This window comes from Canis lupus, chromosome 16, assembly GCF_011100685.1.
Source record: "Canis lupus familiaris isolate Mischka breed German Shepherd chromosome 16, alternate assembly UU_Cfam_GSD_1.0, whole genome shotgun sequence".
Classification (NCBI taxonomy): Eukaryota; Metazoa; Chordata; class Mammalia; order Carnivora; family Canidae; genus Canis; species Canis lupus.
Window position 1 is genome coordinate 24,001,970 of NC_049237.1, and position 26,824 is coordinate 24,028,793.

The 26,824-nt window shown below is 42.3% G+C and overlaps 1 protein-coding gene and 1 long non-coding RNA gene across 3 annotated transcripts; one reads left to right on the forward strand and one right to left on the reverse strand.

The window, feature by feature from the left end:
• Positions 1–8,322: 8,322 nt before the first annotated feature.
• Positions 8,323–21,333, reverse strand: VDAC3 (voltage dependent anion channel 3). 2 transcript variants are annotated; one of them, NM_001251965.2, is given in 10 exon segments: positions 8,323–8,853; positions 9,295–9,352; positions 10,180–10,330; positions 11,633–11,860; positions 13,938–13,990; positions 14,823–14,975; positions 17,081–17,083; positions 18,046–18,095; positions 18,784–18,852; positions 21,256–21,333. In NM_001251965.2, coding segments are annotated over 9 exon segments (855 nt in total). In that variant the 5' UTR covers positions 18,851–18,852; positions 21,256–21,333; the 3' UTR covers positions 8,323–8,761.
• Positions 21,334–21,651: 318 nt separating this feature from the next.
• Positions 21,652–25,261, forward strand: LOC102156835. The gene is made up of 2 exons (XR_005371072.1): positions 21,652–21,871; positions 24,146–25,261. It is a non-coding gene; the product is annotated as an uncharacterized LOC102156835 (long non-coding RNA).
• The last annotated feature ends 1,563 nt before the right edge of the window (positions 25,262–26,824 follow it).

The following is a 26,824-nucleotide window of genomic DNA, read 5'->3' on the forward strand; positions in this document are numbered from 1 at the left end:
GCCGCGGGTCCACATGTCCAGGACTAAGGGCCTAGCAGAAAAATGCACATCCTCCTTCTTCATGGCTCAAGCAGCTCCAAAGCACACACACACCTACTTGGAGCTTCAGAAGCGAACTTCCCCAGCCTCTGCAGCAGAGGGTGCAGCCTCCGTTTCCTTCTGGAGCCTGGAGGGTGACAGAATGAGGGATGACCAGGGATGAAAAGGTCTTCATCTCCACAAAGACATTTGCTCTCTCTGATTTTTAAAGTGGCATTCCCCACTTCTGATAAAACCATAGATTCAAGAAGTTTGATTTCCTCCTAAATTTGTTATAAGAACAATGACAGTTGGACAGCCCTAGTGGCTCAGCGGTTTAGCGCCGCCTTCAGCCAAGGGTGTGATCCTGCAGACCCGGGATCGAGTCCCACATCGGGCTCCCTGCAGGGAGCCTGCTTCTCCCTCTGCCTGTGTCTCTGCCTCTCTCTTGTGTGTGTCTCTCATGAATAAATCTTAAAAAAAAAAAACAGTGACAGCTAACGGGTGTCAGCTGACAAGCTGTGGGGGCCACCGCTTCTGCCCAAGTGTGGCCCTGGCAGCCAGGCTGCAGCCAGGCTGCAGGGGACAGAGGCCCAGGGGACAGTGGACAAAGGTCACACACACACTGAGCCTTCGAGTGACTAAGCAGCCGCATCACCGGGGCTATGGGGCTAGAGGCCTTGCCCAGGGCACCCCTCCCAGGCCTGTCCCACAGAGAAGCTCCCACCCCTGCCCTGCCCCAGCCTTTCCCCCAAGGGCGGGTTGGTGAGCTCCAGCAGAGGATGGGTCACCTGGGGGGGTGAGCTCATCATCGTCAGCCACCTCCTCGAAAGCTACAAATACCCCTCAGACCAGGGTGACTGACGACGCAGGTACCCTAACTGGGTCGGGTCACATGGCCCTGCGCAGGGGGCAGCCAGGCTGAGGAGCTCGCCGGAGACCTTCCATGCCGGCAGCAGAGGCAGCCAGAGGCCAGCACCCAAGTTGCTCCTGGGACCACGTGCTTTGACTTCACTTTTCGCCTTTCCAAAAGGACTGAGCTTTTGAGCAAATCTGGAAACACGTTTAAGATAATTCTTTGAGGTGAGGCCTCCTGTCTCCTCAGAATCAGCTGCAGAATAAAAACCCATCCCATCCTTCAGAGAATGGTGGGACATATGGCTCTGGGGCATCGGTGAGCTCAGTTCCGCAGTGGGTGGGGAAGGGGGCCTGGGCGGTCGTGTTCGGAGGGGGGGGCCTCACCCCCACCCCGTGGGAGGCTGCCTTTGCCCACCGCCCTCAAGTGCTCCCACGGGAGAGGCTCCTGGAGCGGGGGGCGGAGGGGGAGCGCCCTTCCCCCGTCAGCTGGGGTCCTGGCCCAGGACCGGGGCCTCCCACGGGGCTGAGGGGGATTCCAGGGACGGGGTCGCAGAGGGGCCGCTCTGGGCCTGGCCCAGAGTAGGGCTCCAGACGCTAATGTTCTGGGAACTTTCTGTGGATGTTTCCCATCAAGCGGACTGCTCGGAGGAAAACATTCAATTAGATGATGGAGAAAAGGAATAGAAAATAAGCCACAGTTAGCTGAACAAGACAAAACAGCCAGAGACTCAGAGAAACTGGAGGAAGAATGATTGGTGAGACCTGGAGAATCCAGTTAAATTCTCATGAAGGGGAAATGTAGCCCTGTCCTTAGATTGTCAGCCTTTTATTTTTTTTTTTTAATTTATTTATGATAGTCACACAGAGAGAGAGAGAGAGAGTAAGAGACATAGGCAGAGGGAGAAGCAGGCTCCATGCAGGGAGCCCGACGTGGGACTCGATCCCGGGTCTCCAGGATCGTGCCCTGGGCCAAAGGCAGGCGCCAAACCGCTGTGCCACCCAGGGATCCCGATTGTCAGCCTTTTAAATATTCTCCTAGCACTTCATCCTTTACTATTGAAGAGACAACGAAACAACCCTGAAGCATATTATGAAAAAAAGGGAAAAGTCACCTACACACCATCATCCCCCCACACTGAGACACCAGTCTTCGGAATGCCTGGAGCTGGCCCGGCACTGGGGATACTAAGGCACAAATGGTCAGGCTTCCCGACCTCTCAGCCTCTCCCTCTGAGCAGCTGTCAGGCTGTGTCCACAACTATGGTCTCCAGAGAAAGGACTGTGCCTGAGGCCCGGGATGAGGGTGCCAGAAGGAACACTGGTAGGGGATTAAGAACCTGGAAGCCCTGCATGGAATGGAGCCTGCTACTCCCTCTGCCCGTCTGTCTGTCTCTCTCTCTCTGTGTCTTTCATGAATAAATAAATTAAATCTTAAAAAAAAAAAACCTGGAAGTCTTGGGAGAAAGGGTGAGAGGTTTCTTCTGTTTTTATAAAGGAAATGTGTGAATGCCATCTGATTTAAAGTAACGAGTTTCAGACTCAGCAAAGGTAGCCAGCTCTTCTCTGATCTCTACCAACCGGAACAAATTGAGGACCTAACAGAGAGAAAGGGATTTGGGCTACAGCAGGATGGACCATTCCTTGGCTTTCCCTGAGGCTTGACGTGTGGAGGTTCAAACAAACCCCGAATGTAGACATTCCTGACAGGCGTCGGTAGATATTGGGGAAGGGAGTGAGGTCAAAGGGAAGCCTGCCTGGCCTGCGGGCCAGAAGGCATGGACTCCACAGCAAGGCCATCTTATTCTCTTGGCAGTGACAACAGCGACATCCCGTGGGGTCAAGTGCAATTGCAATCGTGACTATCTTCCCAGAACCTTTTTAAAACTCCAGCTGTGAAGTCACCTCCCAGAATAATTACTCATAACTCAGAGAGTTGCTAGAAATGTCAATTGTTTCTTTGATGGCCACAGGAAAATATGAGGACTTGCCAAAGGAGAACCTGTCGGTATGCAGAAAGCCCCAGGACTGGGAAGCCAAACCAGGCCCACCTGCCTGATGGCTCATTTGCATCATTCAGGAAACACCTATTGGGTCCAAGTGTTGGCTTGGCCACTGGACATAGGAAGACATACAGGCCCCTAGGAGGTCACAGGCAGGAGGGGAGGTGGGTAAGCAAAAGTGCAATACCATGTGATTGCTGCCACCCCGAGAATGTTTGCACAGAGCGGATGAGCCTTGGGGAAACTTTCACGGAAGAGGCAGAGATTTGGCTGAAACTTCAAGTGCCGAGTGGACAGTGAGAGCATAGGTTCAGTGTAGGAACTGGAGTTTTAGATGCAGGCAGACTAGGCAAGAAGAGGGTCTGGCAGGCAGCCTGCAGGAAAAGCTGGAGGTCAGGAGGGCCAACTTAGACGGCGCTAAGCATTGGAACAGCTTGCAGAGGCAGCTGTCAGGAAGACAAGAACAGGCATGTTCGAGGGCCAAGTGCAGTGGGTCTGTGGGGATCCCCAAGGGGCTGCACCGAAGCACATACTCCCTCACCCCAGCACCTCGAGGTCAGCATACATTTCCTCAGTGGACAAACCCAATCTCTGGGAGGGGGTGAGGGTTGATCATGGTTAAAAGCACACACGCTATGAACGCTGTATTCTGTTCTTAAGGTTGGTCTCTGTCCACATGACAGGCCCACCATCAGCATCGCACTCTGGCCTCTCCTTACCCAGAGCCAAGGAGTACATATGAACAGGACCTCTGGGAAAACTGAACTGGGAATGTTGGAGTTAGTTCCTCCCATCCTCCTTTTGGAAGCACTCGAAATCTCCCTTCTCCACTCCACCCAAACTTGTGCCAGAGAGAGGCCTGCCTTGGCCCAACACTGCTGTCACTCACTCTAAGCGAGTATGAAGCAGCCTTCATCAAAAGATGCAGCTTTCGGCTTCTATCCACTGACACCGTGTCCTAATTTACAATTTGTTTAAAACCTGAGTGAAGAAGAATGGTGCTATTATCTGACCACCTTTATTCCCAGAAGGCCTGTGAGGCTATCAGAATCTCCGAGGGCAGACACGTCATCTGAAAAAGCTACTCACACCAACATAACACCTGGGTGTAGAATTAGAGAAGGCTGGGGTTAGAATCTCCCCATTTGAGTGAGGGCAAAAGAAAAGAGGAATTTGATTCTTAAAGGGAAACAGGCAGAGGGAGCAGACCCAGAGTGCCCAAAGCATGCACAATCAGAGGCTATCGTCTCAAAGGGAGGAGGTCCTCACGTGCAGAACACACAGCAACCCTCGTGAGTGTAGACGAGCATGGCAGGGCAGCCCAGGAACGGCCTCCACTGTCCTAGAGCTCCTCCTTCCAAGGTTCTAGAACCTGAGGCTTGGCCATGTTACTGGTGAGCTTCCAAGGTACAGACACTTAGTGACTGAACGAAACTTTGGGCTGTTTCATCCTCCTCTGTTCCTTAAGCAGTGATGCTCAGAATGTGCTGATGCATTAGCAATGCACTGCGCTGTCTTCCTGACCTCTTGAACAACTAATATTTAAAATATGACGTATAAACTTTAATCTCTCAAAATCTGATAAAAAAAATCTCATGCCTATTAGTTTTTTATCACAAGAAACACCAGTACTTTGGTCTATTTAGGTAACTGTCCTAAGGGCGGCAGGAGCCCCTAGTGTTTCCTGCCTTGGCCAATGCCTTGTGCTCACTGTGCCCGGAGACAAGGGGACGCTTCATCTGCTGAGCTGCACACACACAGACCATCCATGAGACGCGCTACATCTGATGATTTAAAATCAATTTAAAATTTAAATAAATAAAACCAAATCAATGATTGCCCTAGGAGTAATAGGCTAATTGAGGGGAAAGCAGAGAGGACCAGGAAAAATGAGAAAGCTGGAGGGTGAAGGGGAGAGAGGGAGAAAGCACAACGGACTGCTCTAGCCTAAGACATCTCTCAGGGCTTTCTTTCCCAGATTACTGGACTCCAAGTATCTGCAGTTACTGTTCCAAGGATTAAGATGATGTCACACATGGTGACCACTACAGTACCTGGCACATAAGCTCAAGAAGTGTGCCCTCCTTTCTGCTACAAGTTATGGCTTCCACAATGATAAGAGTACTTAGAAGAGCCCAGGCAGCCACAGGATTCAATACAACTACTGAATAAAGGCTGAATTTAAGCCACCTCTGTTCATATCTGGATTAATCGACCAACACCAAATTTGGCTCCTTAGCTTTGCAATAATGAATAATTTAAAAGGGAAAGATAGCACAAGAAGGGAAAACAACCTTCAGCAATCCCCTTCCCACCTAATTCATCAGATAAATAACTAAAGAATTAGAGGTGCATCTCATAGGTATTTCCTTGAATCTCCTTATGCCCCTAACCCCCCATTTCCTCACCCACCCTTAGCACTAGACTGAAAGGAAATTCCCAGGAGCTACACTAACACTCAGCAGTTAGCTCCCGCCCCACTCCGCTCCATAACACAGAGGAGCTCCACCTGCAGCCCACCTTGGGGCCCCACCAGTGCTCACATTCAGCAGCTGGAACAGATTCATTGTGTACTCTCCACTCCCTTTCCTGTGGTACTTTATCTCCTGTAATGGTGGCTCAACCCACAAAGATAATGAGAAAATCAAATTACATTATGTGTTGGTATCACAGATATTTTCCAACATAAGGAGTGCTGGTTGGAATTTGGGTGCAAGTAAAGATGATCTCTGGTGATGGCAGGGAAAAATATCTTGCAGCACTAACATTTTTCAAAAAGCAACCGTGTCTAGTTGTTTTTAAGATGACTCATTTGTAAACTGAGCAAGGAATCTGAACAGGCAAATCAGAGAATTATAAATGATCAGTAAACACATGAAAACTCACTGACAATTAGGGAAATACAAATTAAAATAAGATACCATTTTTCATTTCTAAACCTGGTAAAAATTTTGAAGTTTAGTTCAATGCTATGGAGAAAGTGGAAAATGGACACTCTTGACCACCAGTGGTAGAAAATTAACTTGGTATAAAATTTCCAAAGGACAATGGTGTACTGCTTATTAAATGTGCATGCCCTATGATTTAGCAATCTCTTAAATTTAGTTAAAATGAAATAGAATTAAAAATTAAGTGCTTGAATCAAAACCACAATGAGATGCCACCTCACACTATCAGAATGGCTAAAACTAACCATTCTGATTAAGTCAGGAAACCACAGACGTTGGTGAGGATGTGGAGAAAAGCGAACCGTCTTACACTGTTAGTGGGAATGCAAGCTGGTGCAGCCACTCTGGAAAACAGTATGGAGGTTCCTCAGAAAGTTGAAAATAGAGCTGCCCTATGACCTAGCAATTGCACTACTGGATATTTACCCCAAAGATACAGATGTAGTGATCCGAAGGGGTACCTGCACCCCAATGTTCACAGCAGCAATGTCCACAATGGCCAAACTGTGGGAAGAGCCCAGATGTCCTTCAACAGATGAAGGGATAAAGAAGATATGGTTTATAGATAGAATGGAATATTACTCGGCCATCAAAAAAATCTTGCCATTTGCAATGACATGGATGGAACTAGAGGATATTATGTTAAGTGAAATAAGTCAGTCAGAGAAAGACAATTATATGATCTCAGTCATGTGGAATTTAAGAAACAAAACAGGATCATAGGGGAAGGGAAGGAAAAAATAAAACAAAGACAAAATCAGAGAGGGAGACACACTACAAGAAACTCTTAATTATAGAAAACCAACTGAGGGTTGCTCCTGGGTGACGGACATGAAGGAGGGCACGTGATATAATGAGCACTGGGTGTTATACAAGACAGATGAATCACTGACTCTACCTATGAAACCAGTAATATATGTTTAACTGAACTTAAATAAAATTTCTTAAAAGTGGAGTTCTTCCTGTCTCAGTCGATAGAGCATGTGACTCTTGATCTTGGGGTTCTGAGTTCAAGCCTATGCTGGGTGCAGAGATTACTTAAAACAATTTTTTTTGAGTTTTTCCACTGACCTAGTTACATTTCAAGTGCTCAACAGCCACATGTGTCTACTGGCTACCATATGACACAATAAAGACAGATCATTTTCATCATTAAAGAAAGATCTACTGGGCAGTGCTGCTATGGAAATATTTTTTTTTTAATTTTTATTTATTTATGATAGTCACACAGAGAGAAAGAGTGAGAGGCAGAGACACAGGCAGAGGGAGAAGCAGGCTCCACGCACCAGGAGCCCGATGTGGGATTCGATCCCGGGTCTCCAGGATCGCGCCCTGGGCCAAAGGCAGGCGCCAAACCGCTGCGCCACCCAGGGATCCCTGCTATGGAAATATTTACAGAAGATGACAAAGATAATCAATGCAGCATTGTTTATAAAGCAAAAAATTCAATACAGTAGAAAGCAGAAAGTTAATATCACATTTATAGTCAAGTAGAATAAAAAAAGGTGAGGCAGATCTATATGAACAAACAGAAAGACGACCCTGATATGTTAAATTTAAACATACATTGCAGGGTGCCTGGCTGGCTCAGGCAGTTGGAGCATGCCACTCTTGATCTTGGGGTTTTAAGTTCAAACCTCATGTTGGGTATAGAAATCACTTAAAAATAAAATCTTTAATAAATAAAAATATATAGCAAAACAAGATGTGCTTTTTCACATTCTATATATAAAAAGATACTTCTCTAATCTCTAAAGACACTGAAAAATCTCTGCAAGGATATACATCAAACTGCTGGAGGTGGCAGAAAGGAGGACTGGAGAGAGAAATGGGAATTTTCACTCACTTTTTTTAATGTCTGACTGAATTTGTTGCAACCAGCATATATTGTTTTTAGATGAAGACTTCAAAGAATTCTACTTTTAGAAAGGAAGATGTTTACCAGTAAGCCCTGAAGGTATTACAGCCTACTCATTTCTTTTCTAAGCTAGTATCTCCATTCTTTAGTTATCTTTTCTCTAGATCCCAGTACTCGAAAGCACTTTCCCGAGGTCCTGAGGGGAGCCACAGCTGGGCCTCCTCCAGCACTGGCCTCCTCCTACCAATCTTTTCCCACAGTATTTCCCCAATTATACTCTTCCCTTTGCCCATCTTTCTGCCCACTTACCCCCCCACACACACACGCTCTCTCAGCCACTTGCACAACTACCCGCATGATCCTGCTCTACCACAGAGCAAGCACCCAGACAAATGTGCTTCTGCCCAGTGGAGCAAAACTCATGGTTTCACTCCACGGCCTGAGAGCAGAAGAGCAGTCAGAATGACAAGAGAGGAAGGGATGGGCACAGGTATTTCTTTCTTTCTTTTTTTTTTTTTTTGGCACAGGTATTTCAGACATACCATTTTAGATCCCACCCATCACCTACGAGAGTATTTTTCAAAACAAAACCTATCATGCCAAGTGTAAGAAAACCACCACTAGCAAATCAGATAAGCGATTATGTTCCAAATGTGATGGGTTTATTTTATTTTACTCTGATGCAAAACCAAAGATTTCCACTACAGCACAGAGACCAATATATTATTAAAAGGTCATGAAAAAGTGGTGTGGGACATGCAGGACGTGATGTACAAACTGGAGGGTTGGGTCATTTCCTTTGTAACGTGACACTACATTGTCGCTGAGGAACACATTTAAAATAACACTGCGGAACTCAACTGAAATGTGGCACAAACATGACAACTTCCAGGCATGCCTTCAAGTACCTCCCTCAGGATGCACTTGCGATCTCTAGACTTCACTGTGGGGAGGATTACAATTCTTTGGAAGAATAAAAAGTTCACACTTTTGAAATTTCACAGAAGAATTTTAAGGCCAAAACATAGTGGGTTCTCTTCACCTCCGGGGACAAATCGGATGCTTTACTCAAAACCACATTAAGCTTCTAGTTCAAATCCCAACCCAACCTTGTGACCTCCTGCATTGAAGTTCTTTCCGTCGATTAAAGCTGATAGGGTCAGTTTGACTCCTAGGAAGAAGAAGACACCACAATCTTACTCATAACAAGTATTACAATCAGATCTTCATTTTCAAGAAACAATGGATAGAGTCAAGGGCATGGATTACAGCTGAGTATAAGAGTTACAAGCGTTCAGGTACCACTAAGTCAACACAGGGTTATCTAGAATCATCTGATCTGCAATGAGCAAAGCATAATCACAGCAAACTTCCATTTGGAGTTCAGGGTTAAGAATAATGAGTGACCAAATAAACTTACTAGCCAGAGTGACCAAATTATAGTTAGAAACCTATAAATACTTTTTAAGCAAAAGCACCTGATCTGCTTTGCTTTAACCAACTGTGAATGGTCTGAATCGACCTGCTGTTGACTGTAGGTTTTATAGGTTTATTTTCAGTATTCCTCCATCACCTCCTACCCATGCCCATTGTTATTAATTCCTTTACTCACCTGGTCGAAGAGTCTGAGTATAACCCAGTCCAATCAGGCTGGCATTGTTTACTTTAGCCTAAGATTAGGAGAGGAAATAGAAATAGTTAGAAAAAAATCAATTTCATAATATGTAAGTTCAGTACAACCACTATTTCATGCATCAGCTTTCCAAAACTAAAGCAACTGCAGGCCAATCTAGAACTACCAAAACTGCAAATTTAATTAACACAAAGGTAAGTCTCTTCAGTTAAGAGGACTGGTACGGATAGCAGAGTACTCAAAAATGCATTCTTAAAGGCCTCAAACAAAGTTTTTAAAATACTGTGCAGCCAAACACCCCTGGTGAACTAAACTCTTTGAGATGCCAGTTTACAACTTCTGACAGTGGTTAGAACATGAATTCTTAGTGAGAGAAGATCTGGATTCAAATTTTGACACTGACACTTATTTTGTGACTTTGGGCAAATTACCTGACCTCTCCAAGTCTCAGTTCCCTCATCCATAAAATGGGCATGAGGATACTACTCACACCACATGGAGTATTTGGGAGGATTAAATGAGATATTACACATTAAGCCCTTAGCACAGTACCTGAAATTTAAGAGCTCAATTAGTGTCATTATTGATAAGAATTACTAATAGCAACAGGAATAGTAATCAAATCCCACGAATTTACAGATAAGCAAATTCTGAGGCCAAAGAGATAAAATGACTCCAGAAGGTCAACAGCCAATTAGAAGAGGAACTAGGACTAGAATTCACATTCTCGGACTTGAGGTATAATACTCTTTTCACTATACAATGACCAGCTCACTAAAGTTAATAAAGAACATGCACACAACAACCAAATCACAACATTCATTTACAACTTAGCTGAAACCCTAAGAGTAGATCCAATCTTACAGATAGGGAAGTTCTACAATCCAGCTTGTATTTAGCAGCGATGCCAAAACGGGTATTGTTACTGCCGGCTGTCCAAGCAAGGTTTATTGATGTTTCAATCTTCTCATTAACCTTCTGGTAGATAGACCCTCCAAATTCAGTGCCATCATTCCTATTTTCATAGTATAAGAAAAAGTCATAAATATCTAGTTTGTGCAATTCTTATGATATGGAAACCAAATTCTAAGACTGTCTAGACAAGGATCTTATTTTGCAACTACCTATTTCAACAAACTTCTAGTATAAATGACTACCAAACAAGGAATTACATCCAGTTATGTAATTTATTAGTAGCTAATTAAAATGTAGTTAACATGTGATTCATGTACTCAGCTCTTCCATAATGTAAATCTCTTAGACATAATTATGCACAAAGGGCATCAATGGTATGCCTCAGGTAAATATGATCTATACGTCTTTGAGATGCTCAGAGAATTTAGAAACTTAGAAGTAAAGATAAATATTCTGCAAAACAAAAAAACCCAGCAGCACAAGTACAGGAATAAATCCAATTCTGGATTTCATTTTAAACAACCCTAGAGTCAGAAAGCACTACCCCACAATACCTAGGGTGTCCTGCTCTAGAGAAGTGCCTACATTATTGCTTAAAAGCATCCCAGAACTTAGTCCTTGAATTTTCATGGTTTTCCTGATCATTCTGTTTCATCAATTTTAATGCCACTGTCTATACCACTGCTTGACTTTATTTCACACATCATAGTGAACTGGAATAGCTAGTGAAGAGCAATCTCTAACACTTCAAAAACACGTAGTTCACCCTGTGCTTTTTCTTCCTGGTATAGTAACAGTGCCCAGTAGGTCAAGACATAAAATACAATTTAACAGTTCAAATACAGTTAACCAATAGAATGCAGCCTACAGAACTGAATCCAGGATTGCTTTGAGGACTTTTGCTTCTTCTGAATGCAACATGGGTGGTTAGGTTTCAACCAAGGGTACCTGAAAACCTCCACAGAATTACTGGGGATGTTCAGATCAATTAGGTGGTTGATCCTCATGATCCAGACCTGCTTCCAGATACTGCCAAAATAACTAAGGCACCAGAGGAAGCAGAAATATCTTCAAAGGATCCCTTTTATCAGGAAGTAACCTATGCCCAGGCTCTCTCCCTCCCAGGGGTTCTTGTACAGATTCTAGACCTTCCTAAAGTTTGGGGTACAGGCTGAGAGGCCAGTAACTACCAGTAGCACAGTACAATGCCCCAAGTGCACTAACCTCTGGCAATGTTTTGCTAACTAGGAAAATAGTACAGTGAGGCTGGATGTCCACCAAAACATATTAAATGCAAGTACCATCATTTCTAACCTGCTAATAGCTACCAACATGCTAACAGCTACCATCTTTTTGGGCGACTGCACTAGTACTAAAGGAGGAATGAATTATAAACACTCACACATGAGTGTGCAGCTGGAAGTCTGCAGCCTTGTAACCCAGGGCGAAATTATTCTGTGACAGTTTGGATTTGGCTGTGTCAAAACTCATCTGATAGCCAGCAAGCCAACCTTCAAAGGCTAACACAGCCCAGCCATAGATGGTTGGTCCAGAAAAATCTATATCAACATTACTGCCAACACTGAAACAATCTCGTTTATAGGAAGCCTTCAATTTTCCACTCTTCTTTCTGTAAGAAATAAAACAACACAATGAAAACAACACGAGTTTCTACTACTGCCCAGAAATCTCTTAAGTTAAGATTCCCTCTCTCCCAATGTGAATATTATTTTGATAGATGGCATACATAAAGTTTCAAACGACAGCTCTACACATATAACATTATTAGGATTAGAAATGCATATACTGGGGCCTGCGTAGTTCGGTTAGTTAAGCGTCTGCCATCAGCTCAGGTCATGATCCTGGAGTCCTGAGACCAAGCCTCATGTTGGGCTCCCTGCTCAGTGGGGAGTCTGCTTCTCCCTCTCTCCCGGGCCCTCCCCCACTGCTGGTGCTCTGTCTCATGCTCTCCCTTATAAAGAAAATCTAAAAAAAAAAAAAAAAAAAAAATGCATATACTATTTTTTGCCTATTCTTCACTATAGTTCAAATGACAGGATATTTCATGATTAATATCATGAAGGCATGGGATCCCTGGGTGGCGCAGCGGTTTGGCGCCTGCCTTTGGCCCAGGGCACGATCCTGGAGACCAGGGATCGAGTCCCACGTCGGGCTCCCGGTGCATGGAGCCTGCTTCTCCCTCTGCCTGTGTCTCTGCCTCTCTATGTCTATCATAAATAAATAAATATTTAAAAAAAAAATATCATGAAGGCATGACAAAAGTATAAAAAGGAGTGTACTTCAGTGCCAAATTAATAATCTGAATATGTACGTATTCATGAGAACCCAAAAAATTTTTAAAGATTTTATTTATTTATTCATGAGAGACATAGTGAGAGAGGCAGAGACATAGGCAGAGGGAGAAGCAGGCTCCCTGTGGGGAGCCCAATACAGGACTCAATCCCAGGACCCTGGGATCACAACCTGAGCCAAAGTCAGATTCTCAACCACTGAGTCACTCAAACATCCCCCAAATTTCTGTAAATGTTTTTAAATGCCCAAATGCTACAAAACGTTAACACCTGACACACTGCACACTTCTAAGTTATTAATCTATCATGAAGAGAAGAGTATTTTTTTTAAAGGATACAGTCCTTTAGTAAACATATTTATTTTCTTTAGGGTGTTTTCTCCCTGGACATTAGATGAATGGAAGACAAGTGTACACTTTTCAAGGACAATACTGAGAACATGAAATTGGTTCTTAATAATCCTTGTCCTATTTAATTAGGGTTCTTCTGAAAATATTTGTCTGGAAGAAAACTAAGTGTGTGGCAAGAATGACATACACAGCAAAGAAAAATTCCACTTTGCCTTTTTCTAGCACTGCCCGTGTGAGGCAGATAAGAAACAACATGATCTCCATTTTTTAGATGAAGAAACTGAAGCAGAGAGGTTGGGGGATTTTTAAAAGCTAAGAAAACACATCAGTAGCAGAACTACTGCTTATAGTGTTCCACAGTCAAGAGATTACACTGTTTTCTTATGAAATTAACTTCTCAGCAAAATACCACAACCATGTAAGAACAGTTTAAGAATAAGAAATACCTAGTCTCGGGACCCCTGGCTGGCTTGGAGTGTGTGACTCTTGGTCTCAGGGTTGTGAGTTCGAACACCACGATGGATATAGAGATTACTTAAAAATAAAATCTTAGGAAAAGAAAAAGAAATATCTAGTCTCAAACCTTTCTAGCTCCTAAACTTTTCCTCTTACATGCCTCTTTGGACTAGCTTTTTTTTTTTTTTTTTAAGATTTTATTTATTTATTCATAAAAAACAGAGAGAGAGGCAGAGACACAGGCAGAGGAAGAAGCAGTCTCCACACAGGGAGCCCGACATGGGACTTGATCCCAGGTCTCCAGAATCACGCCCTGGGCTAAAGGTGGCACTAAACCGCTGAGCCACCCGAGCTGTCCATGGACTAGCTTCATATTTTTGTTCATCTGTTCAATTTTCAAATCAAAAGTTTAACCTGCTTCAAGGAGTCCTCCTTTCTCTTTACTACATATACAAGATCTCCGGTATTCCTAACAGCAACCTCCTAAGTTCTCCCTGCACCTAAATTTTTATTTGCAATTCCCTAGTCTAAAGCTCTCTATCCCTACAAGCAACAAAAACATTTCAGAAAATGGGGTTTGGATAATTACCCTGTGTTCGGTACAAATATGGTATCAAGAGTCAGTTTCAACCCTTCAGCCAACTGAAAAACAAAGATTTAAAATAAACAGTTAGTAATTTTCTATTTTTTTGACCCAAAAACCAATTCTAAAGTTTTTTCTAACTGCCTAACAACAACAACAAAAAAAAGGGGAGTCATTAAAGAAAGCCAAATATTAAGTTACTTACTAAATTACATCTTTATCCTCCCTTATCCCAGGTTTCCTCTACTCTCTCACCAAAAACCAGGTTTAAATGTGTAGGTCAAATTCTATCACAGCCAATAATATTAATTACAGTAAAAAAACAATAAAATTCCAATACAACCAAGTAATCTTGATATTCTCTTGAAATTACTGTAATGAGATACCCTGACATTTAACAAGCCAACCGAAAGAATTTACTCAGCTACACATATATATTATCTATCTATGGTAATGTGCATGTAGACATGCCTCAAAAAAACAGTGCCCTGTACATAGCAGATACTTCACAAATACCTGCTGATCATTTTTCCCTTTGAAGACATTATTTCTAAATTCTAAATAGAATTTAGAAACATTTTTCTATGGAGCCAGTTTTGCAACGATTACAAATTAAAATCAAACTACCTCACTGTAAACAGCTTGGTTTACCTAGGAAAGGCTCAGTTAACAAGCAGAACTGGTCAGAACAAAGATATAAGGTGATAATCATGGACTCATAAAGCTTTACTTTCTAGAAATGTAAGACATATCAAGAAGGCCACATGCAGAGAAAAACTATGGCTACTATAGAGGTTCTAAGATCTCATTCACATTGTAGTTGGGGTTTACAGATAATTTTATCTGCAAGATAAATTTAACCCACACATAACTTCTAATCCTTTCTCTTACCTTATTCTCCAAAGAGATTTCTGTTCCAAGAGTATTGTCTGTGTTCCATTTCTGGGTGAAAGTAAGTCCATAGTTACAGACCTTATATTTGGTCTCTAGGTTGCCTGACGCTTTCCCTGTATCAGTGTAAGCATGACCAGAAGTAGAAAATTCCTGATAAGCAAGAAAAATATTGACTTTAAAATCACCTCATCAAACAGAAAATACTCATTTCAGAAAGTAATGTTCAATGCATCAGAAACCAATACAGTTTACTTTTTACCACAACCTATTTCCTGCTTTCTTATTTCTAAAGTTTAACCAGTTTCAAATCTTTCCATTATTCCATCTCTCTCATTGATACTTCTGGTTCCGTGTACTCTCTTACTAAAATGGGAATCTTAAATTCTCTCCTTTAAAAGAGAAATATCTTTACTTAAAATAAATGCCTGTACTAAAAACACAAAAATATTGAATCTTAAACATTTTACTTTCATGACCTGAAAAAGATTATTCATTCTCTATCATATCATTCAAACTATTAGTTAATTTTAAGATCTTTAAAATCCCCAAACACTAGAAAGGACTACGTTACCCTCTTTTTTTTTTTTTTTTTTTTTAAGATTTTATTTATTTGAAGCGGGGGGAGAGAGGGAAAGAAGCAGACTCCTTGGTGAGCAGGTGCCCAATGTGGGGCTCAATCCCAGAACTCCAGAACTCAGGGATCATGACCTGAGTCTAAGGCAGACACTTAACCAATTAAGTCACCCAGCCCTATCCTCTTTTAATAAAACTTCAGTGCATCAAAAAAATTTTTTTATTTTTATTGTGGTAAAATACACCTAACAAAATTTACAATTTTTAAGTGTGCAGTTCAACTGCACTAAGTACAGTTACACTGTCATGAAAACTTTATTGCTTTAGTCCACAAAACTGTCTGTAGAACTTTAGGTATACACAGTATTTGGAACTATGTACCCATTTTTCACAACAAAATGGAATGTTATACTTGCCCCTTTCTCCCTTCTCCCCATCTACCTTTTAAAGTGCTTTCTATCAAATAGTTACTATGAACACCTTAAAATATATCCTTCTTAGGTAGGTGTCCCTTCAGTCATATGACAATGAGCAATAGGAAACAGATCTCCCTCTAAAAGGAAGCAAACAGTCAACACCTGTCACTGACAATCTATGAACTGTCAAGGAAAAAACCTTCTGATTGGCCCCGTTTTTAGGGAACATTTCTAGAACACTGCCAACAGTCATTAAGTGCTGCCAGGCCTAAGCAATTCTGTTTCACTGCCCGCAATATGAACCCTCCCTTTACCAAACAGCCTGCTCCCTACCTCTAGCTCTACAGGCTGATGAAACAACTGGGAAACTATGATCTGTTTATCAACACCATGCAAGAAGTTTTCCAAGAGAGTATCATGCTGCACATTTTAGGGCAAGGCCTCAGTACAAAATGACAGAATGCTAGTCATGTTTAACAGTCCACACAATTATTTAATGAGAGCATCGCTTTCTTTTAGTAGATCAAACTATCCAGTGTTTTATTTTTTACATATACCTCTCATAAACTTGGAAGTATAACATAGATAAACCTCAATTTTAGTGTCAGGAAAATTTCACACACAAAATTAAGGTAAAAGTGTATTTAGTCTACACTTTTTCCTTGTTACCATCATTTCTTACTTTGAAGCTCTTCCAAAAGTCTAAAATACCAGAGGTATAAAGCTAAAAGAAAAGCCCAGAATATTCTCTAAGTTAAAAAATCAGGGATGCCTGGGTGGCTCAGCAGTTTAGCGCCTGCCTTCAGCCCAGGGTGTGATCCTGGAGTCCCAGGATCGAGTCCCACACTGGGCTCCCTGCATGGAGTTTGCTTCTCCCCCTGCCTATGTCTCTGCCTCTCTCTCTCTCTCTCTCTCTCTCTCTGTGTGTGTGTGTGTGTCTCTCATGAATAAATAAATAAAATCTTCAAAAAATAAATAATAAAAAATTAGAACTAGCTCACAATGCTTCAGTTTTTCTCTAATTTCATCATTAGATCAAATAGTGCAAAATACATTTATAACATGCATATAACATCTACAGCTTTACAATGAATGCTAGTAAGCAACAAAACCACCATAAATATGTTAAATAGATGGCATATGGTAAAAATATTAAGTGCAATCTAAGAACTGCTTGGAGCAATGTATGAAATTTATCCTAAGTTAATACCAGAGACCAAAAGCAGCCATAAAAAGACGCACACAAATATGCTCTGTTTTTCTTACCATCTGAATGAATAGCCCCACACCACAGCAGCATGGAAGGGAGATAAAATTTTAGTCGATTTTTGCAACACAAACCTAACTTGAACAAATTCTGAAACCCTACTGAAAGTTAGTATAATTTTTCTATTTTAACAGAACATATAACAATATGCCCACCCTAGTAGGTAGCTGCATATATGTTTATTTACCATTAGAAAACCCAGGGAAAAATGATAGTGACAAACCAGGATTACGTGGCATATGAAACAAAGACAAAGTATCATACGAATTCCACATTCCTTTAGACCTTCTAATTAAATTATTATATCTGGAAATAAAATTTGCATTGGTTTGGATAGGTAGATACCAAAAAGATATGCTCCCAATGAGTAGAAATAAGAGAATAAGGTGAATGTAAAGTTACTCTATCTGCCAGATTTAGTGAATAAAAGTCCTGGTTAATGACACTTTCAAAATATGCTTATATCCTTTACTATATTCTTAACTTTCAATAAAAAAAGACATTATGAACATCAATAAAAACTTTAGATTAATCTTTTACATGTATTTTTATTTCTACATTTGTTTTGATCAATGCTGAAGGGATAGAGACTAAAATTAATTTGTTTTTTGTAAGGGCAATAAAACTTACATGAACCCATTATAACAGAACTAAAGTTTTTAGTACCCATATATGTATTCATGAAAGCATAAAGATATATACTGGTCAAAAATATATGTGTATTTTATATATCCTGAGAGTAAGACTCAGTATATTCTTTTATGAAAGACACAAGGTTCTCCACCAAAATTTAACTGCATTGTCTAGGGCTAACAGGAAGAGGCTCACTGAAATCTAAGAGTATGACAAAGCTAGGGAAGATAGCATAGTGCCAAATGTACGCTGACTCACATAACTAGACAAAACAATTTTAACAGGTTAAGTTAATTATGCTACATCTCTTAAAAATATATTGGGTACTCACCACTCCACTACAAGACTTGGTTCTCAGGTCTATTTTGACCATGCCGAATCCTAGATAAAAATAAAAACAATGCACAAAATGTGACATTCACTCCAGTTTTTCCAACTTAGAGATTATGAAAGCAGTCCACACTATCTTCCATATGGAAATTACAGAGTATCCTGATTAGGTAAGAGTTCCACTAAAAACTGAATTATAATGAAATAAATATAATTTTTAAGCTCTCAAAGAACAAAAATTATCAGAAAACATGCTTATATAACTATAAACTTAAGTAATTATACAGTTAATAAGAAAATTCAAATGTATATAACACAAAAATTAAAATTTAAAAACTAAAAAATGACCATTCAGGATCAAGAATATGTTACTCCAAAGAAGTCAAAAGTTGTGTCTCATGAAAACACTGTCATTATTTGGAGGAGGAAAAAACGTACCACCCACTTTAACTGTCTCTAGGGCTAGCCAGAGGAGACGTAAGTACTACAGATTTATATTGCTTCATCTTAGAGATAACATTAAATATGTATATGTATGTACGTATGTATATAATTGCTTTTAATGCTTGTAAGGCATTCTACCTCTAAAGAGCCAATTCTAATAACCTGTTGACAGTTATCCCCTTAAATCTTGTGAAGTAGATTAACATTAACCTCATTATACTAGCACAGCATCTACATATAGTAAGCATTCAAGACTAACCCTACCCAAATTGGAAATGTACAATAGCATACTTACCATATCCTTTATTGAAGACATCCTTGGCAGCCTTTCCTAGGTCACAGTAAGTCGGTGTGTTACACATCTCTTATAAAGACAAAGGAATAAAAACAGCCATTTAATATTTATTTACCCACAGTCCCAGTATTTAGTTCAGTAAGAAGAGGTAGACAGTTTTCTCTTCCTTTGCATCCTTTATACCCTAATGCAAGCAAAGTTAGGAGAAGGCGTTCTGTTTCTTTACAAAGAACTTTCCAGAACACTGGATAATAAAAGGGTTTTTTTTTTTTCACGAGATTCAGAGATCATCTTTCTGAATACATTTCAAAGAAAAGAAATTTCTGGGCAGCCTGGGTGGCTCAGGGGTTTAGCGCCTACCTTTGGCCCACAGCATGCTCCTGGAGTTCCGGGATCGAGTCCCACATCAGGCTCCCTGCATGGAGCCTGCTTCTCCCTCTGCCTGTGTCTCTGCCTCTCTGTGTCTCTCATGAATAAATAAATAAAATCTTTTAAAAATAAAATAAAATTATATAATCTTACCCATTAACCACACACAGGATAAATTCTACCTGCAGTAATTCTGCTTACCAAAAATTGGTGAATACTCTAAAGTTAAAGCCTTCAAAACCCAAAGGTGCCTTCACTTTTCATTCTTTTTTTTTTTTTAAAGATTTTATTTATTTATTTATGAGAGACAGAGAGAGGCAGAGACACAGGCAGAGGGAGAAGCAGGCTCCATGCAGGAAGCCTGATGTGGGACTTGATCCCAGGACTCCAGGATCATGCCCTGCACGGAAGGCAGGTGCTAAACCACTGAGCCACCCAGGGATTCCCCTCACTTTTCATTCTTGCCTACTTGGTATTCACACAGTTTTTCTACTGCTGATACAGTCCTCACATTAAAGTTCTCAGGAGCTCTAACATCATGAATAAACATACCACTCTTCTGCCCTCTTTGTATAATGGGAAACCTCTTCCTGCAGCAGCTTCAATGGCCATGTCTAACCAACTATAGAACCATCTCAAGCAGTCTCATTAGCCAATTAATATACCAGAAAAACCCAGAGCACCAGCTAGCCCATGCAATAACTATGCCTGAACTATCCACACCATCAAACTAGTATCTACTTCTATTTAGCCTGGCTCTTAACCTGGCCTTCTACTAAGTTTCTGCCTATACCATAATATCTGAAACAACACACGCTTATGATGCACTTTTTAACTGTAAACTCATTTAAAATTTGTTCCTTAGTGTAAACCTATCAAATACGACAGACATTATATGTTAAGAGGGCAGCGTATAATATAAAAATATATATAAAGAGAAAAGAGTAGAGGTGAAAAACAGTATAAACGTCGACTCATACCACAATAAAACTGTTCTCAGCCATAGGGTGTCAGAGTTCACTTCCAGGGCCATTATTTTACAACTCAATTCCCTACATTCAAATGATCAATTCTAGACCATTTACACACTGCCAACTGCAATTTGATATTACTGTTTATTATTTCAACCAATGCTGGTATCTGTTGAAATTCTGCCAGAAGTCTCAATGTGGGGATGTTAGTATAAAAATGCAGGAACACTATATTCCAAGAGAAACGTTCAGCCTTTACCGTCTGGGTTTTCATCTGCTGACAAGAGAAAAGATATACTTAAATGTTCAGAAACATCCATCTACTAAGTCTTTTAGCATTCTGCTTTATTTTTCAAAACCACTGCTAGACACTGCCAAAGTGCAGCCGGTTGAGTTTACTACCTGATCTCAATTCTGCCTAGTTCAAGCTTCCTTTCTCAGGCCCACGGTTCTGATGGGTATGATCAAGCAAAAACTAAAGACGACCAGAGACTTCAGGTCACTCGAGAGTAAAGCTATCATCATACATTTCTGTCGGCTCTACAAATGCACTTGTTTGTTGGCATGCAAGACGCCCGAGGTGGCTTCAGATGCGAGGGCGAAGGGGGAGCGTTAACTGGGTTAATACTGCTTGACACAGTTACTGACTTGACAGTCAAGGCCCCCTTTGTCCCTCGCCTCGCCTTTTTCAGGTGCACCTACAGCTTCCTCCCCTCGGCGGCGAGGAGTGCTAGGAGCGCCCCGATACTGGACAATTCCAGAGAGGAAGCTGGGGGCGGGGGGTGGGGTGGGTTTGGGGTTCGAGGGTCCAACTTCCCTCGAAACCAACCTCCTTCTGGCCCGACGCCTAGCAAGGACAGTCCAGTGGGGCCTCAGGAAGGGAGCGGCCGCGGGCGGGCGCCCCGAGCGCTGCCCCCAGGCCGGCGCCGCGGCTCCATCCCCGGAGGTGCCAGGAGAGCAGGGTCCCGGGTCGTCCGCGCCCCCCCCCCTCGGGCCCGCGCCCCGTTACGCTGCTCTCACCCTGCCGAGCCCTCCGTTAGGCCCGCCTCTCGCGGGACCCCCGCTCAGGGGCCGACCGCCACCCACCCCGGCTCGGCGCGGCCCCCGCCGCCCGGCCCCTGCCCCGGCTCACCTCGCCTCCAACCAGAGGGCCTGTCTCCGCTCCGCCAGGGCAACGCTGAAGGTCTTCTTCAAACCAACGCCGTCCGCGCCTGCGCGGCCTCACTGCCCCCGCGGCGCCTGCGCGCCCCTACCCGCCCCCCGCGCACGACGTTTGCGCCGTAGAGACGCGCCGGGGTCGCGCGCCGCGGGTCTCAGTGCGGACAGGAACAGCTGGAGCGAACCCAACTGCCTGGCTCGGAGTGCGCGCGTGCGCGGGACGGCCCAGCCAGCAGGGGGCGGGGGCGGGGGCGGGGGCGGAGGCGGGGGCGGGGGCGGGGCGGGGCGGGGCGGGGCTTGACGTGGGCGGAGAGGCCTACGGACCGCACCATCGTGCCTGGAGGGGTCCTCTCGCGAGAACGCCCGGAGCTTACTAGTTACTGTTGCTATGGGAGGGGCCGCGGGTGAGGCTGGAGGGAGAGGACCCGGGACGCAGCTGATGGATGCTGTGGCGTAGCACGTCAGACCTATTCGTCCCGTTCCGGTGCCCAGCAGATCTTTAAGGGAACTTCGTTCCCGACCCACTACAGTTCAGGAATGTGTCCTTAGGTCATCCCATCTTCAGGATGAGTAAACGTGGGTTCCCAGAGGTGAGTGACGTGCTATTCGGGATCACACAGGTAGCAATAGATTTAGGAGATGGAGCAGAGAAAACTCTTCTTTAGAGGACAATACCAACGAATAAATATAGAAGAAATTATAGAAATATAGATAGACAGATCCACCGATTTCAGGCGAAAATTATCAATAGATGCTAGACATTTGAAGATAGTCATACAGTTCCAAAGTACCAGCCCACAGATTCCTTATTAAGTAGAAGAGTACCTTCCCATCAAAGAGTCATCCTTACCCAAGTGTCAAACTTAACATCACCAGGGATGGTACAGACCCACGTCATGTGCTCCTCTATGTGATGCAGAGGACACAAAGGTCATATTCTTACTAAAGATGCATCTCTATTCATGAGGAAACAATCAGACAAACCCAAATTGATGAACATTTTGTGAAACCACTCCTAGATCTCTTCTAAAATGTAAGTGTCATGAAAGATTAAGAAAAAGGCTAATGAATTGTTCTAGATTAAAAGAGACAAAGGAAAGTTTTGGCACCACAAAGCAATGTGACCCTAAACTGAACCCTGGGTCAGAAAAACAAGAAACCACTGTTGAGAAACATTATTGGCATAATTGAGGAAATTTGACTTTGTTATATTAGTATTAGTATTGCAACAATGTATGATTTTCTGGTGTTGATAATTGTATCTTGGTGATGCAGAAATGGCCTTCTTTGTAGGAGAGGTATGCTTAAGTACTTAGGAGTGAAAAAGGATGTATCTGCAACTAACTCTCAAATGGTTAAGGAAAAAAAAGACAAAAACATACCATGTACAAAACACTAACAGTTGGTGAAGATATATGGTTGTTCGTTACATTATTCCTGAAACTTTCCTGCAAGTTTTAAATTTTTCAAAATAAAAAGTTGGGGAGAAAAAAGCCCCACAGAGTTATTGACGTTCAGTCTACAAGTTGCTTCTTGAATCAATAGGCAGATATCATTATTTGCCTGGTGTGTTTAAGGCATTTCAGGCTAATAAGAGATGAGTAAGGTGAATGTTCCCAAAGGATTCATAATGTAGGACTTGGACAATACCTGCCAAATGAAGCAGAATATGATAAATATCATAAGCAAAGCAGTATAACTTAGTAGGCTAAATAAAATGAGCTTGAGAATCCAAAGAGGCTGAGTTTCTATCCCAGATCTGCCAAGACTTTGGTCTTAGGCAAGCAACTTACCCTCACCATGCCTCAGTCTCTCCCTCTGTGAAATATAAATAAATAGTATCTACTTCAGAGGATTGAGTGGATAGTAAACAAAAGAATGTCTCTTTAGCACATAACAATCTACCTGGCATATAGAAAATGTTCATTAGTTAGTAACATGAAAATAAATATGCTCTAAGAGTTTAACAGTTATACAGATATTTTATACACACACACATATATATACATCTATGCATACATACATATATTAGAGCCACTCTTCACCCAGTACTTTGGCACAGACCTGACCTTTCTCAAATACAGCAGGCCATTAAAGACTATTATAAAGAGCACTTGAATGGGAATTTGGCAACATTTCTTCCCCCAGTTTCTGTTATTCAAAGATCTTTCTTCTGAAAGGACCTAACAATACCAGTCCTAGGTCATGCAGAGAGACTTTGTCAGGAAGGTGATGAAGGAAAGTGTTAGGAAAACAGCTGCCACCAAAGAAAACCTTCCTTTGCTTCATGTCCCTCTGGCCCTGTCAACTCAGCTGGATCCAGGTTCATGCTCAATGTCCATAGCAAGACCCTGACCTTGACCACCTTGAAACTACAGCGAGTTTCCATTCCCCTACTCACACTGGGTTCTAAACCCTTGGGACCTTTTCAATCCAAATGCTAGTAACGTGACATTATTCTGTAAGATCTCTAGAAACAGGATTTCAGAGCAGGGAAGGGATTTTAAATTCCTTCATTTGTGAGACATTTGTTAAGTTCTCGCTCTGTGCAGGGCACCATGCTCAGAGCTGATGTCAGAGGAAACAGCCCCATGTGTCAGTGCTCTCTGGGTCCAGAGGCCCATGTCACATCAAGAGCAGTTTCCCAGCACAAGTCACTTGCTCTAGTCAAGACAGCCTGATAATCTGCCTCAGCTTCCTTATTGATAGAAGAATCTCTGAAGGTTAGTAATAGTTTTACTCTTAGAAATGAAAAACTGAGGGCAGAGGCCCCACTGTGAAGATTTAGTTGCTCAATTATGCTAAATGTAAAAAATATTCTGAAGCCAGCAGTATTACTTCATTCCCTGTTTATTTTTATTAAGGCAAAAGGGATCACTTGTTTATTTTCAAGGACTTCAAAATTCTGATGAGGAGTGAAGATTCCCTAGTTACTGAGCTGCTGAAGGCATCTTTGAAGAGGAGGAGGTGCAAACTTCATCCCTCGGCCTAGTTCTACACAGAGGCTGCAGAGCACAGGAGGACCCAGTGGTGAGAGGGCCTCAGTGAGCCAGGGGAGGAGGCTGAAGGCTGCTCCAAGGAAATGATGTCTCAGAATGGCTCGGGCTTCCAGCACAGAGGGACAGAGTGATCAAAGCCGTCAATACACGAAATTCCATGTCTAGGGGCTCATCTCGGGGAAACAATCATAGATGTGTCCAAAGACGTCTCTTAAACAACTTGAATGATTTAGAATAGCAAAAATGTAAAAACAATCTAAATAATCAACATTTAGAGGATTCATTAAATGAACTATAATACATTCATATTCTGGGTTATGGTACAGCCCGCTGTTCTGATTAATATTTGATGATCTGAGGAAGAGGTTCAGCAAAAAAGAGGAGTAAGCAAAAGTAAAAACAATGTAATCCCAAGTTGTGTTGTAATTTTATTTTAAGAAGAAGTAGTGGAATGATAACCATAAACATCAGTGCTGGGAGGCAGACAGGGAGACTGGCTAGGAGAGGTGCATGTGGAGAGGTGTAGACATTAGTAATGCTAGTTAACTACTGTGAGCTCTGGAGCTGGTAATAGATTAACTATATTGTATATTAAATAAACGCTTATATGTATGTGTGTATATGTAGCTGCATAGAAAGAAATTGAGAGAATTTATAAAAATTTGGTAGTGACTGTCTCTGCTGGGTCAAAGTATATGTGACGTTTTTTCTTTTTTTTTTTTTTTTTTTGTATTTTGCAAAATTTTTATTTGGAAATGTGCTTTTCGGCTATAATTAGAATAGCTAAGGTCACTTTCATAAGGTGGAGAAGTACGGAGGTTTATGAGAAGGGGAGTACTGCTCCATGAGGAATTTCCACCAAAAACTGGGAAATGCCTCTGGAATGGAGTACGGGAATTGACAGGGGGCTTTCTGAGCGCGCACATCACTCTTGACCATAAGAGGGCGCAAGGAATCAAAGTAAAAGCAAAGCTAAACCTGCTAGTGTGCACTAGACTTGGGTTGATGATGGTGATGATGAGGGTGATGAACCCTGCACTCTTCTCGCTCCCTAGGGCTTCATCCAAATTCTTCACAAGGATTGAACACAGTTATGAATCCTAGAGGATTGGATGGTGTGTCTGGGAGCTTCCCTATGAAAGTTAGGGACATTTGCCTCAAATGTCAAAAGGTCACCCTTAAATCTTTGCAAGTTGTCTTTATGAGGAAACCAGTTTTGTCAGTGTGCCACATGTAGATTAGGGCCTGGTTGACACAAACTGAAAGTTATTAATAAATAAAAATCTTTAATTAAAAAAAGCACCTGTGTGGCTCATCCAGTTTAGCATCTGCCTTTGGCTCAGGTGTGATCCCAGGATCCTGGGATCGTGTCAGCTTCAGGCTCCCTGGTCAACAGGGAGTCTTGCTTTTCTCTCTGTCCCTCCCCTGCTTGTACTCTCTCTCCCTTTCTCTGTCTCTCTCTCAAATAAATAGAAATCTTAAAAAAAAAAAAAAAAACCCTGCAAGTTATTTAATCTTAACCACTGTAATCACATTTCCATAAAGGATAATTTAGGGGAAAGGTAACATAATCCTACAGTTGTATGTAACCCAAATATGGCAACTGGCAGTGTTTCCTGTGATTTTATTTCTCAGTGAATATACAGCAACATTTCAAGTGATTTGATGTTTGGACTTAAGGTACCAAATAATGTAGTGTGGTGTAGAGGAAAAATTAAACTTTAGAACCAGAAAACTAATGTTCAAATCCTACATCTCTCTGCAATCCACAAGCCATGTGACTTTGGGTAAATTACTTGACCTCTCTGAACCTCAGTGTCTTCATTTTTAACATGGAGACTGCCAGGAGTAGATCCCCCAAGGCATCTGCCAGAAGTAGACCCTCTCTGAGGGGGTCAAGTAGAACCCCCCAGAGGGCTCCAGCCACAGATGGCTTTCCCCGGCCAAAGTTGTGAGGAGGCTTGGACCACCTCCAAGGTTCATCCAGGGTGGGAGCCTGGCCAGACGAGGCTAGATCACAGCCTGTGAATCATATATGTCACGACACCCAGGGAGATGAAGTCACCAGATGAAGACTTCCCCTGGAAGGGTGACTCCAATGGGGAAGGGTACTAGAACTAGGTGGGCCCCCTGGAGAACATCCCAGGGAAATTCAAGGCAAGCAGCTTCTCCCCTCCACTAGGGGATTCCAGAGCCCATGTATGCAGAGCTCATGGGTTGGCATTCCTTCTTTTTCTAGTGTCTCTAAAATATAATTGACGCGTAACATGGTGTACGTTTAGGAGTACAATGTGATGATTTGGTACTCTCATATATAGCAGATGTCTACCACAATAAGGTTAGTTAACATACCCTTTATTTCACATAATTATCATCCTGTTGTTATGGTAGGAACATTAAAGCTCTACTGTCATAGCAACTTCCAAGGACACAGCACAGTATTGTTAGCTATAGTCATGATAGCCACTCATTCTTCACAACATGCTTCTTCGGAATTGGGACTCCAGACAGGTGTGGGGTACCCCATCACCACGGGAGTCACCC